We start from the raw sequence: 15,028 nt of genomic DNA on the forward strand, positions 1-15,028 counted from the left end.
GCCTTCGTATAAGCGAAACACATAGTAAAATGTAGGTACAGATATCAGCTCTCCAAACACGTTACGTCGGGATTGCGTCGAGATCCCCAGGCAGCACCTTTATTTTCACAGCAAAATCTTCCAATACATAACACATATGTTATATTAGCATTTTAACTTGCATTTAGAAATATAAAATTTCGAATGTAATTCTGTGTATTTTAGGGTGTAAAGTCTTTTTTTTTTTTTTGCTGCCAGCCTGCCGTTTTTGGTGTACAGGTGCATGCTTGGTATCAAATGCCGGAAATTGTCTAAGCTTTGGGCAGGTATGAGTTTTACAGATGAAAGTTTGAAATTCTGGGCTTGAGGACACATGGAGATAGGTGGAGATGAGGCTGCGAGTGACGTCCCCTTGGCGTTGCTAGGCACCCCTCCCAGCTGCCGGCATAGAAAGGTCCAGATTTTGACGGTCAACCTTTGTCAAGATTTTAATAGCTTCTTTCCCACAGGCTGGGTCAGGTATGCACCAAAGCTTATTGGCCACCGAATGTTTGGGGCTGAGCTACAGCGCTAAACGTTAACATTGTCGCTTATGGAAAATTAATGGGGGTCTGAGGCGTGCTACAAATACATGGCTACCCGCTGTCATACTCCATACTGCGCATGTGCTGCATGTTATATCTGATGCGAACTTGTCAGATTTCACTGCCTCCACTAGTGAAAGTTGGCCTTTGGAGCCCATGCGACACGCGTCTCGGCTTTTTTCTGAGGCCACTGACGTCCTCACGTGAACCTATAGTCAGCATTTACCAATAAAATTGTTTCAGATGTCCATTTGAATCATGTTGTGCATACATTAGATAGAGAGAATGCATGAGTATCAAATCTAAGTAGAAATAAAAGTAGATTGTGACATACACCTTTTGTGTTTTCTGACTTCACGTCATGCCCTGTGACCTTGGCGTTCAAGGTTTTACAAAATTTGCTTGTGCACTCTCTATACAGCACATGTGCCGCTCTCTACGTTCGCTTTACATCACTGCCACCAGCAAATTTTGTATAGAAATCATGAACGCCAGGGTCACTTGGATCACGGTGATGAGACAGGAATTGATGTCAGACAAAAAATCCTCTTTCTCAACCTTTGTTTCAATTAATACTTCATCGGCGTACGTGGTCTTCGTCTGAAGTACTCGTTATCTCCTCGGGCGAAGAGTTTAGACCAGTGACAAGTGATTTCCCCTTATAATTCTCTTAATTGACATTTTCCGGAAAATATGGTCCGAGGAGGTTTAGTTCAGAGCCAAATGCAACTCATTTTTTATTTAGCTGAACCGACTCAAAAATTTAGAATTTCTTTCATCAGTATGCCTCTCTAAAACACAAGCATTTAAAACTCGATGACGGCTTTCAAGGCGCAAAACAGATGTCTGTATGTATTTGTTATACACATGTACTATAGCGATGTACCAGCATGGCATCGCCCGGGGGCCAGGCATAAGAGCGAAGCGGAGTCACTTGTCGAATGAATGAACCCCACGTCGGCAATATTATTACGATATCGAGCGATGTCCAATTAAGATGACCCGGACAAGTTTCATCTCAGATTGCATATGTCCGCTTAACACGGTGATATATAGGCAGGAATGAAACATGGGATGTGAGCTGATCTTCAACATTACGTTTATTTCCTTTCTTTTAATGCAAAACTAGAGTAACTGTCCAAAATCTAACCATGTAAGATTTAGATATTTCATCTTGTATATTGCTTGTTTCTAATTAAGAGTGTATACGTAGGGCCTATAGCTGGAACACAAGAATATAAAATGTATAAACAGTTTGTCTTTTGCGTATTTATACATAACATGAGGGTCACTTCACTCCGAAGGAGTGGTTGGTGTCATCGTTTGGTCTAAAGTTCAGAGAAAAACGTACAGATGTTTTACTGAAGGTGAAAGCTATTATTTTACGCGTACGATAAAAAGAACTGCTAACGGCTATAATTCTCGTTTAAACACCCAGCCATGGCACATACATGGCTTTTATATCTCCATGATTTACTTTGAAACATGAAGCTGCCATCCTCCGTCAACGACGAGAGTTTCTCCAGTGATGAAGGAGGCCTCGTCCGAGAGCAGAAAGGCCACGGCCTTGGCCACGTCCCCAACTTGGCCTACTCGACTCACAATTTGTGCGTCCACCAACTTCTGGGCATGCTGGAAGGAAAATGAGTACAGACCTTGTGAATTTTTATATCTGATGCGAACTTGTCAGCTTTGATGCACATAGCCTATATGTGTTGATTGCGTATATGTGTCATTACAGCTAGGATAAGTGTGTTGGAGAGGGGATAGCCCAAAAGCTTGGATCTTAAGATGCTCTCTATTCGGCAATACCTAAGGACATCACTATAGGACACTATTGGCCATCCTTAATCGGGATGACTTTTACCCCAGGTTATCATATTCTATCTCTGTATACGTGGGTAAACTGTTGGCAAAGTTAGGAGCATATACCATAGATAATACCCGTAAGGCCACTTAATACATCACACTCGTCAAGTTCGCAAGTTAAGACTTTTAAGTATGTGTAATTTGAAATCACTGACAATGACCTTTTTGTATCGGATAATTCCCTAAATATTGTCAGTCAGACTCACAGGATGAAAAGGAGAGACGATCTGTATGCACAGTAGAATTGAACCATTGCTCTCTAACAATGAGCTTTCGAGTAAAGTAGAAATGGTGGGAAGACGATGTGGAAACCGGTCATCAGTCTTCTCTGACCCAACTGACAGGGATTTTTGAAACACTGTGCCTGATTGGTGAGAGTGGGATAAAAGCTCATGCTGTCCTAGCCTAATGAACCAGACGTTGTATGCTAACGACATTAGACGATAATGCAATTTTATAAGGTGGAGATGAGCATGCACTATATATACGCAGTGTGGACATGATGAACATACGCAGTGTGTGAGCCATCCATATTTAGAATTACACGGAACCGTTATTATGTGTATGTATTTTGCATCCGGGGCCACTTGTATTTGAGGATTCCTAATGTAGGGACCTTCCAAATTTCATGTACACGTCATTATAACAGAGAAAGCAAAATGACGTTGCCGCTTTTAACATGGGCATCTAATCGTGGGTCGATAACACTACCTGTGGAATATTGTAATTTTTGTAACATTTGACACCTAACCCCACCCAACAACATGCATTTAATGAATTTTCTCTATTCTATATACCCTCCCACATGCATGATAAGTTGGCGGTAAAGCCACGACGTTGTTAAAGACCTGACTCACTTCCCGAGACCTCATATTAACATGGAATATTAAAGGAGAATAAAATTTAAATATTACTCAAATACCACAGAAAAGAGTATGCATTTCCTCGCAGGTGCATGCCATAAAAAATTCTAATATGTTCCTCAAGATGATAAATTATAAATAAAATCAGCGCCAAAATCCGCTGTGGGCGACTCTACTTTGCCTAAGAACTGATGATGTCTTCTGTGTTAGGAGAATTGCCGTCGGAAACCGCCGAAGCGCAGTTCGTACATTTCCGGTAGAACTCTTCTTCCCAGAAGGTAGCGAACAGTACAGTTCGTTTTCCGTTTGATGATCGGGAAACCGGAATGTTGGACGTAGGCTCCCAGTTTACACGAACAAGCCGGCAGTTTTAATGACTCTAATTGGCTGAGAGGCAACACGTCCTCAGCATAAATTACAGGGTGTTAAAGATGGAGGACGCGATGGACTCGGCGATTTATGTCAGCTTTGCCATTTTCAGGCTTTACGTTTATGGCGAGGAAAAATCGCAAAATTATGCAACAGACACCACCAGGTATTAAAAAAATGTGCTCTTTTCAGCCTATAGTGTCATGTTTTTAAGTTTTCTTCTCCTTTAAAGTTAATGGACAAACCAAATAACTAAATATCAATGTAAAATAATGACATTATTGACCAAATCTAATTCTGAACTATATAGTTGTCACCTTTGCAGTGAATCGTGAGCAAAAAAAAAAAAAAAGAAACACGTGGAGCGGCGTTAGGCACTTGAATGCTAAGGTATAGGACAAACTACTTTGAAACTCTTTGTGCAGTGCACTTTAAATAATTACCGCTGCTAGTTCTTCTTCCGAAGACGAAGGCATATACTTTTGGTGAGCGGGTGTTTGGATGTACCCGGGCCTAATGGAAGAGGAACAAAGTGTATGAGTTATTTCAGTTGAACATTACTCGTTATGTACATTTAAGAGAGGCTGCCACTATTCATACATATAACCTCCTCAAACGTATATATACAGATATAAATCATCGCTGTGAATTACTACCATTGATAATGCTAATGAGGCGTGGATCGGAATAATGCTTGGGAGCGCACAGTGATTAATCCATCGAATCCCAACACTGACACTTCACCCTGCAGCATGCAATTCAACGTACCGTTATTGACTGACTGATTTAGTTATTTGATTGATGTTTTATGCCGTACTCAAGAATATTTTGCTTATACGAAGGCAGCCAGCATTATGGTAGGAGGAAGCCCGGCACAGCCCGGGGGAAACCCATGGCCATCCACAGGTTACTGGCAAGGATTCCCACTACCGAGATTGAATTTATTTATTTAACTAATTATTCTTTAATACCTGTATGCGTATGAATTTTGCTCTTAAAGGAAGAAACCGTTCAGCTCAGGGCGACTGTGCAAACTGCCACTTGTCATCAATGTCCCTCAAGCAGTGCAGAGTGGGGGGAATCCCATTCACAGACCGATCTTGAACCCGCGCCTCGTGTGTCTTTATGACTGAACACAAAACGATGCACTCTTTCAATGTGCGTAATACCCTTTCAACGCGACGTAAAAAACCAGCACAGTTTATACAGTTAGTATATAGTAATATTACTTACATTATTCCGCAAACTCGAACTCCTTTTACTCCATAAGCTGAAAAACGCAATGTTTAGTGACAAGACGTTGTATCTCACGTCAACTGTTTTGTTTATATATGAAGGATGAATAAATGAACGAATAAATGAATGAATTGCGTTTAATGCTACATTGTCTGTATATTTCGACCATATCGTGGCGTTAGAACCATGAAACAGTTGTATTTTAAATATCACCAGCACTGAATTTGTTGTGGACCTATATCCTTTTTACTCTAGGTGAAGGCCAAGCTTGTCCCTATATAGATCTGAGTTCATGTTCTTTTTGCCTCTTCCACATCAAGCAGGAGCAGCTCAAATGGAAAAGATATTTGCATAAAATGTCGACTGTATACATGCATGTCTTACCACAGGCCAAGTGTTTGGTGAAGAAATTCATCGCTGCCTTAGCCATGGGATACACAAGCAAGGGAAAAGCCTGTGTGTGGAAACAAATTATGTCCTATAGTGATGATTACCGCAAATTACGTCCAACACTGCTTCTCCATAGTTCTTTTACCGTATCTTCTATATAGGAGAGAGAAAGCGTATGTACAGTATCCACAGTATAACCATTTTTTTTTCTTTGATTCCAAATCATCATGTGTGCTTTTGATGGCATGGTAATGAAAGCACCCCACAATCAGTTAATATGCTTCACAATACTTTTATCTCGCCTTTTTATGCGTCTGATGTGTGATGGGCGGTTACCTATATCAAATAGGTAGGCAGAGTAAATAGGAACTCATTATAAGTATATCAGCTGTACTACTGAAGACCACACTGGGTATGTTGATTACAGTTCCCATATGTACACAAAAAACAAGTTAACACCATGCAGATGTTAGTACTCAATCTTCACTACATATGCTCTGTAATCACAGACCGCACAGTGTGTTCATCATAAAGCTACACTGTGTGTTCATCAAAAAGCTACACTGTGTGTTCATCATAAAGCTACACTGTGTGTTCATCAAAAAGCTACACAGTGTGCTCATCAATAAGCTGCACGGCGTGTTAATACTGTACTGTGTGTTTATGTACAAGTTACACCGCGTGTTTATGTACAACCTGCATCGAGTGTACATGTACAGGGTACACTGCGTGTTTATGTACAAGCTACATTGTGGGTAATTGTACAAGCTACACTATGTGTTTATGTACAAGCTACACTGTGTGTAAATGTACACGCTACACTGTGTGTTTACGTACAAGCTACACTATGTGTACATGTACAAGCTACACTGTGTGTTTATGTACAAGCTCCACTGGGTATTGATGTACAAGCTGCACTTTGTGTTTATGTACAATCTACATTGTGTGTACATGTACGAGCTGCACTGTGAGCTTATGTACAAGTTACACTGTGTGTACATGTACAAGCTACTCTGTTTGTTAATGTACAAACTACATTGTGTGTTTATGTACAAGCTACATTCTGTGTTCATATACAATCTACACCTCATGTTTATGTGCAAGCTGCACTGTGGGTTTATGTACAAGCTGCACTGTGTTCATGTACGAGCTACACTGTGGGTTTATGTACAAGCTACACTGCATGTTTATCTACAAGCTACACTGTGTGTTTATGTACAAGCTACACTCTGTGTTTATGTACAAGCTACACTGTGTGTTTATGTACAAGCTACATTGTGTGTTTATTTACAAACTACACTGTGTGTTTATGTACAAGCTACACAGTGTGTTCTTGAACAAGCTGTGCTGTGCGTTTCTGTAGATGTTACACTGCGTGTTTACGTGAACTGTGTGTTCATGTCCAAGCTGCAGTGTGTGTATACGTACAAGTTCTATAGTGTGTTTACAAGCCACACAGTGTTGTCCTGTACACGATACACAGCACTGTGTTCATGTACAAGATGCACAATGTGTTTACAAACCACACAGTGTTGTCCTGTACACGCTACACAGCTCGCGTATTGGTTTAAATGACTTATGCTTAAAACTATTGTTGGCGTATTGGTTTATCTGACTGGTAAGCACCTAAGCAGACCTACATTCCAACAGTTCAAGCAGATGTACCTCCAAACAATCCAAGCAGAGTTACTTTCTGGCCAACAGAGCAGACCTACTTCTTAACAACCCAACAGACAAGGAAATAATCACAGCAGATATACTTTCAAACAATCCAAGCTCAACAATTTCAGCAGACGAACATTTTAACATTCTCAAATTGTCTTCTCAACAACCCCAGTGGCCGATCCCATGAAGTTATTTTGGACTGTAATCAAATTCAATATAATGGCCCAAAAGCTGAAAAACAACAGTTTTGTCTTGACTGAACACTTCCTTGTTGTACACAATTTCAACACATCAACACCCACAAATTAGCATTTAAATCAGATTTCAAATTATTCTGCAATTTAAAGCAAACCATTTGGAATCGGTCCAAGTAGATCAAGTTCCAAATATATACGTATATCGATCATTGTTACTGCGCAACGTTCCCTGTTAACATCCATGAAGGGTTCCACGGTGACTTTCCCCTCACGGTTCCAGGCTGACCTACTTCGCCAAACGCCCCCATCTAAATGTAATTCCTGCTTTCTAAGCTCACATCTTAACTTGATATCAATGGGTGTAATAACCTGAACTCAAGGGACATGTGAGCCGGAGTGTTGCAGATTAAATTGTGAACTTTTTAGGTATTTCACCATCCAATAAGAACCCCTCTGCTGCCGTTTAAAATATGTCTTTCAATTTCAAGTAGCTAATACAATTTTACTAACATTACTACATCTACTCACTGGTACTTCCGTAACTGCACTGGATATGTTAATCACTGTTCCTGTATCAGAAAAATACAAGTATTAACCAAACAACCAGAAAACCATCGCTTTGCAGAAAATGCTTACACACAATATACATTTTACTCTGATTTGAATGCCACGAGAGTTAAAATGGCGTGAAACATGATCGATATAGGATAATTTGCTCCGTCCCCACCCAGAAGAGTTGTACTCTATTTTGGGTGTGTTTGTACCAGCTTCATTGTAAGCCTAAGCACATGCGGCCGGAAAAAAGAATAATATTGTGGTTATGACATGTACGGATAACACCTCCACAAGTTCACAATAACCACCATCCAGATCACTTAATGCGGTGACAGACTTTGAGGCCTACATATTTGCCGTGATTAAAGCTTTCATTGTACAATTATACTCGACTACGGTTCTAGGCGTCGAAAAAAAAAACATTCGCATACCAGCCGTAAACTATAATCTTGTCAATAATCTCAAGACAACTTTCCATAACAACATTCAACAAAAATCGTCAAAGATCTAAGAAGGCAAGTAAAGAAAGAAATTAGGACGGAGTGAAGGTGACCCATGCATGCATGGGGAAGCTGATAGCTAAACAACTCAGAATGATACATTTTAGAATTGTCCAAGTACAACACACCTTTAGTTTTCTCCAAGTGTGGCATGCATGCTTTGGTCAGGAGGACTGGGCCCCGGATGTTTACGCTGAACACCTGGTCAAATGACTCGGCGGTCACAGTTTGTAAACTGTCAGGCATTTTCAGAAACCCTGCATTATTGATCTGAAAATATATAACCGGAAATATCCTTTCCATTTCAGAGTTAAACTCTAAATTAAAAGCCACCTATGTATAACTCATTCAAGTCCGATAACTATGTCAGCCATGTTTCTTCTATGGGTCAACATTTTGGAACCGCTTATAGAAATAGAATGCCCTATAAATATGACATATTTATAGTTAGATTAATCAGAAATATAATGCTAGATACATCTTTATTTACATTGCTGGCACACGTGCATCTCTGCGGTTAGCTGCATGGCTCGAAATGCCGATTAGGGATATTGCAAGCTGGTATGACAAAGAAACATGGAAAATGCTAGGCCTAATATTTGAACGATTAACCCATCATAGGAAGTGTGAAGCGACAAGACCTTTATTACTCCTTGGTACATGGAAAAAACAACTCGCCCATTAGAGCATGGATCACTGACCTCAAAAAATACAAAGGTGAGGAAACACGTCATAAAGGAAATGAAACTATTCCCCTCGTACTATAAAAGCCACTTAGGTACAACATATTACGAAGAAGACTTGCAAATTACCAGTGCGTTAATCCCTCCAAACTTCTCCAGGGTAGCAGAGACGATCCTGTCAGGGGACTGGGGGTCGGCCAAGTCCCCGATGATCTGTAAAACCTGTCGGTCATAGAATCACTTACGTTACATGTGCGTATGTTATATATTCCAGTCGACGCAACTCTCAATAAACAAATGAGTACTCCAGAGTACACTTGCCTAATGTACTTGTTCCGAGAAATGCGACATTGCGAAAAGGTTCATATATTTTTCAAATTTTTGAAAAAAGAAATAAGCGTTGATTTCCCACTAATCAATTGTGCTTAATTTCGTACGGAAAAAAGCGACTTTCGAAACATTTTATATTCTGTAACTATCGATAATTGCCCATTTCCCTTGACTTACATCTTCGGAGTCTGCTCCGTTCTCTTGACACATTCTACTGGTGCTGTCTAACCTCTCTTTATTCCGACCACATATAGCCACAGCGTAACCCCGTTTGCTCAGTTCACAGGCGATCTCCTGTCCAATTCCGCTACTCCCGCCTAAAGCCAGACAAGAGAGACAACTCTCATAAGGAAGGGATCAAAGACAGTGTAATATACCCATGAGAATTACCTTCACACATTTGATGCTGACGCTAATCCAGAGAACCGAGAACACGGGTCGGGTATCTATGACGATGACATAGATTCTTAAGGGAGACCGTTTTAAACGACCGCATGTCTCGCGTGTGAGTATTGCTACCTATATACAGATGGAAAAATATTATATATTATGTCTTAACTGTGTTATGTAAATTAGAACAGAGTCACAGGTAATGAACAGTCACAGGTAATGAACAGAGCCATAGGTAATGAACAGAGTCATAGGTAATGTGAAAGCCAGCGATAAGCATTGTTTTTTTAAAACAATTTAAATAGTAACTTTAAATACTCCATATACTTTAAATAGTCCAATACTGCAACTACTTCGACCGAGTTACACGTTAGTCTTAACTGGGTTGTCCAATAAAATCATGCACGGACACTCTGATTGGTCAGAAGTGCTGCTTCGTTTTGTTACTTTTTTGGTCGAAACGTGCTACGTGTGTTTTAACTGAACCGTCTATTATTTTTATGTGTGACTCACATTTACGTGATATTGTTGAAATGCAAACCTTCTCCAGCAAATTAAATTCTCCATTTAGAACAACAGAAGAACCTCTTCTTATCACCGGAACCCAATGGAAGCTGGGGAACCTTGAATATTCCCTGTCCCAGAATGAGACTGAACCATGTTTGAAGTAATTGCCAGTTTAGAAACAAAAATACTTTTGAAATATAAATTAACGGGCTTTGAAATAAGGTTCACTTTTGAAATAGAAATTGAGCACTTTTGATATAATCCTGCTTACTACTTCTAAAATAAAACTTTATTCGAAAGTGGAACTTATTTCAAAATTGGTCAGTTTTGTATTCAGAGGTGTTCTTTTTTTAGAACTGACATTTTATTTCAGGAATGGTTCTTACAAACCCCTATCCTCCTATCCACCAGAGACCAGAACAACTGATTTGTTTTGTTCAATATAACCTGAAGTCTTTAATCCTAAACACCCTTCCATCATATACAGGCACTATACACACTACCACCCTCTTCGTGCACACTTCCGCACTATACACACTACCACCCTCTTCATGCACACTTCCGCACTATACACACTACCACCATTTTCGTGCACACTTCCACACTATACACACTTCCCCGATACACTCGTTTCCACATTCACTCTTCCATACTATACACGCTTCAACAATACACATGTACGCTTCCACATTATACACATTTCCACCCTATACATGCATGCAGTCTTCACAAAATAGCTTCCATACTATACACGCATACTTACACAACACAATATATAAACCCTTCCACCCTATACTTGCACGCTTCCACTCTATGTATGCTTTCACCCTACACATCAACGCTTGCACACCATGCACACTTCGACCTTACACATTCACACTTCCACACTATATACATACTTCCACCCTACACTTGCACACTTCCACGCTATTCACAATTCCACCTTATACATGAGTCCATAAAATACACACTTCCACCCTATATATGTATGCAGCAAGCTTCCACCCTATACATGCATGCAGCAAGCTTCCACCCTATACATGCATGCAGCAAGCTTCCACCCTATACATGCATGCAGCATTTAAAAATGCCTGTATAGCGCGATTTCTTATTCTGCTGTGGACATCCACGGTGCAGTTTTCAAGCTATAGGCACTTATATTGGTGAAGCAAATGCCCTCTCTAATGGTCTCTGAAAAATCATCAGCGCCGAGTACTGTGGGTAAAAAGTAACATATATACATGTTCAAATAAAAATGGCTATTTGACCACACTAGAAGACATGTCACATGTTGTCTATAAAACACCATAGTTTTGTAGGAAACGTTGGAATAAGTTACTGAAAGTACCCCAAGGATGCCAGCCCGTGTTTTAACAAAAACCTATGCCTGTATAGTCCCGCCATATACATGTAACACGTTTATGCATAAGACGTCTGCGTTCGTATAAAAACTGCAAGTCAGTTGTCCAGTATTGCGTAGGTTTTTATAAATACGTCATGCGTCGTTATATTTGCAGTGTAGTCGGTATGTACTGGTCAATATCGAAACACTAATGAGTAGAACAGAAAATGCGACAGGCTAGCAGCTGGTTGTGCTTTTTAATGTCGGTAATTTTACCTGTAATTATGACAACACGTTTGCGAGATTTTGCGGCCATGTCTGTGGTCCAGTTCTTGGGGATGTCTCGTGATGGTAGGCCTAAGTGTGCCCTGAGTCTGTTAGTAACAGGGGCCCTGATAGTCTTAATCATGTATATTACATTGGGTGAAACAGCGCAGGCGCTTGCAGTTGACCTATATGCACGCTGTTATACACCCGGTAGTCTGGCTTAAATGCACAGGTTATGGCAAATTGTGTACACACGTCCTACATATGTTCTTACTAATAACGTCCCCTAAAGTAAAGGACACCTAATTATTATTATTATTATTTTTTTTTAAATATTTTTTAGAAATATCAACAAACGTCAAAAATGAGACTTCTTGTTTGATCGGAATATATATGCGTATCATACTGATCTTCTTGTTTGAACAATAAACATTTTGTGCCAAATGTACAGATTCTGGAGACACTGAGTGCGAATCACTAAAAAGAGTACATAAATTTTATATTAAAGTATGTAAGGTTACAATCTGTTATGCTTTGGACAACCAAGTGTGAAACGGGAGGTAGAAAAACAAATTGAACTGTAAAATACACAATTCAATACAGATGCAAGGAAAACAACGGCAATTTGGCTCAGCAGTTCTGACAGTTCAAGTGTGAATGCTGTGAATCAGGAGGTAGAAATAAATAAACTGTGAACAATAAAATACACAAAAATACATATAAAAGGAAAACAATCAAAATGCATGGTAATTTGGCGCAGCAGGTGCATGTCACTCACAGTTACACTACTTCACATTAAAATGCAACGGAACCAAATCAGAATACAGTATACATAGCTCTTACAACTGAGACTGAGAACAGGCAAAATTATCACCACTGAATCTGTGACTGTCATTCACTAAAAAGAGTAGTGTCACCAATCACCATACGATTTAAGCAGCTAAGTCACAGTAGGTAGAAATAAACTTTGTAAAATACAAAAAAAACAAAACAAAACAAGAAACAAGTCAAATACATGTACTATCAGTCACATATCTATGTCGAGAAATTAACTTTTGGCACAGTGACACAGTAGTGCATGTCAAACATCATTTCTGTCATCTGAATACATATATGAATACACTTTGAAAACTTACATGTTAGAAAAATATTCACAATCTAGTATACATACATATAATGTTAATACACTTTGAAACAGTGTACTGGTCTGTGGGCTGGGACTAGCCTTAAAAAAAATATGTTGATTCAGGATTTTGCCCGTCAAAAATACCCCTTTTGGCTGGATTGCCCGTCCAGTTGGACGGGTGGACGGGTGTCTGGCTAGCCTGGTGCCCGGGGGTAAAAAAAAATCTGCCCAGTGTGGGGCTCGAACCCATGGTCCAAAAAAACAAAAAGGCCTGGTTTATAGCTCAACCTGTTACCAATTAACCACCACCCTAACGGCGGGCTCCGGATTTTTTGCGCTAGCGAGCCGCCGTTAGGGGGGTTAATTGGCGCTGACACATCCCACTACCTTTGGGCCATTTACAACACCCCTTGGTAAGGTCTCTCTGCCTCCGAAACTGTCGAAAGTTGCAGAGATTCCTTAGAAGTGCATAGAGCCCGGCGCCATATGCAGCTAATGTATTCATATACTACATATACAGGAGACCAAATCCGGATTTGAGCTAGCAAACATCCCCTTATAAATGTAGTATATGAATACACCCCTTACACACAGCGCCTTTCCCACCTGTCAGCCGACTGAGCTATATCCCACGACCCACGAAACATGGGCCTAAATTGGAAGGACTTTTCCGCATAAACAAAATATCTCCAATCCTCCTAAAAAAATACTGGCTCTTATCAAACAAGACACGCTGAAAAAGCCTGTCACATTTATTTTTCATAAAACCCGTAGTTTACGCCCTATCCCGGGGAGAAAATCAGCTGAATCACCCTGTTGTGCAACACAGCCGGCCCATATATAGACCATACGCCTTATCTATTAAATGCCAATTAGGTCGTCTCATATCAGTGTGTGTGTGTGTGTAGGCTAGACTTGTAAATAAGCGTGTATAATGCCTTGGCTGGGGAGGCGCCTAAGGGGGGGGGGGGGGGATGGGAAGCAGGGAAAGTGGGGGGAGCCTCTATTTGTTATGGGGAGGCCCCAAGGGGGGGTGCGCCAGAACCCCTATTCCCTATACTACTCGTTAGTCTTAACTGGGTTGTCCAATAAAATCATGCACGGACACTTTGATGGTCAGAAGTGCTGCTTCGTTTTGTTACTTTTTTGGTCGAAACGTGCTACGTGTGTTTTAACTGAACCGTCTATTATTTTTATGTGTGACTCACATTTACGTGATATTGTTGAAATGCAAACCTTCTCCAACAAATTAAATTCTCCATTTAGAACAACAGAAGAACCTCTTCTTATCACCGGAACCCAATGGAAGCTGGGGAACCTTGAATATTCCCTGTCCCAGAATGAGACTGAACTATGTTTGAAGTAATTGCCAGTTTAGAAACAAAAATACTTTTTGAAATATAAATTAACGGGCTTTGAAATAAGGTTCACTTTTGAAATAGAAATTGAGCACTTTTGATATAATCCTGCTTACTACTTCTAAAATAAAACTTTATTCGAAAGTGGAACTTATTTCAAAATTGGTCAGTTTTGTATTCAGAGGTGTTCTTTTTTTAGAACTGACATTTTATTTCAGGAATGGTTCTTACAAACCCCTATCCTCCTATCCACCAGAGACCAGAACAACTGATTTGTTTTGTTCAATATAACCTGAAGTCTTTAATCCTAAACACCCTTCCATCATATACAGGCACTATACACACTACCACCCTCTTCGTGCACACTTCCGCACTATACACACTACCACCCTCTTCATGCACACTTCCGCACTATACACACTACCACCATTTTCGTGCACACTTCCACACTATACACACTTCCCCGATACACTCGTTTCCACATTCACTCTTCCATACTATACACGCTTCAACAATACACATGTACGCTTCCACATTATACACATTTCCACCCTATACATGCATGCAGTCTTCACAAAATAGCTTCCATACTATACACGCATACTTACACAACACAATATATAAACCCTTCCACCCTATACTTGCACGCTTCCACTCTATGTATGCTTTCACCCTACACATCAACGCTTGCACACCATGCACGCTTCGACCTTACACATTCACACTTCCACACTATATACATACTTCCACCCTACACTTGCACACTTCCACGCTATTCACAATTCCACCTTATACATGAGTCCATAAAATACACACTT

At 40.2% G+C, this 15,028-nt stretch overlaps 1 protein-coding gene across 1 annotated transcript; it reads right to left on the reverse strand.

The window, feature by feature from the left end:
- Positions 1–1,638: 1,638 nt before the first annotated feature.
- Positions 1,639–11,874, reverse strand: LOC135480138 (2-(R)-hydroxypropyl-CoM dehydrogenase-like). The gene is made up of 9 exons (XM_064759901.1): positions 11,736–11,874; positions 9,398–9,537; positions 9,020–9,112; positions 8,336–8,477; positions 7,681–7,721; positions 5,285–5,354; positions 4,898–4,934; positions 4,108–4,177; positions 1,639–2,195 (listed from the first exon to the last, which is right to left on the reverse strand). Exons 1-9 carry the CDS (start codon positions 11,866–11,868, stop codon positions 2,037–2,039), a joined length of 885 nt encoding a protein of 294 aa, XP_064615971.1. The 5' UTR covers positions 11,869–11,874; the 3' UTR covers positions 1,639–2,036.
- Between the last annotated feature and the right edge of the window lie 3,154 nt (positions 11,875–15,028).

Source organism: Liolophura sinensis, chromosome 1, assembly GCF_032854445.1.
Source record: "Liolophura sinensis isolate JHLJ2023 chromosome 1, CUHK_Ljap_v2, whole genome shotgun sequence".
NCBI lineage: Eukaryota > Metazoa > Mollusca > Polyplacophora > Chitonida > Chitonidae > Liolophura > Liolophura sinensis.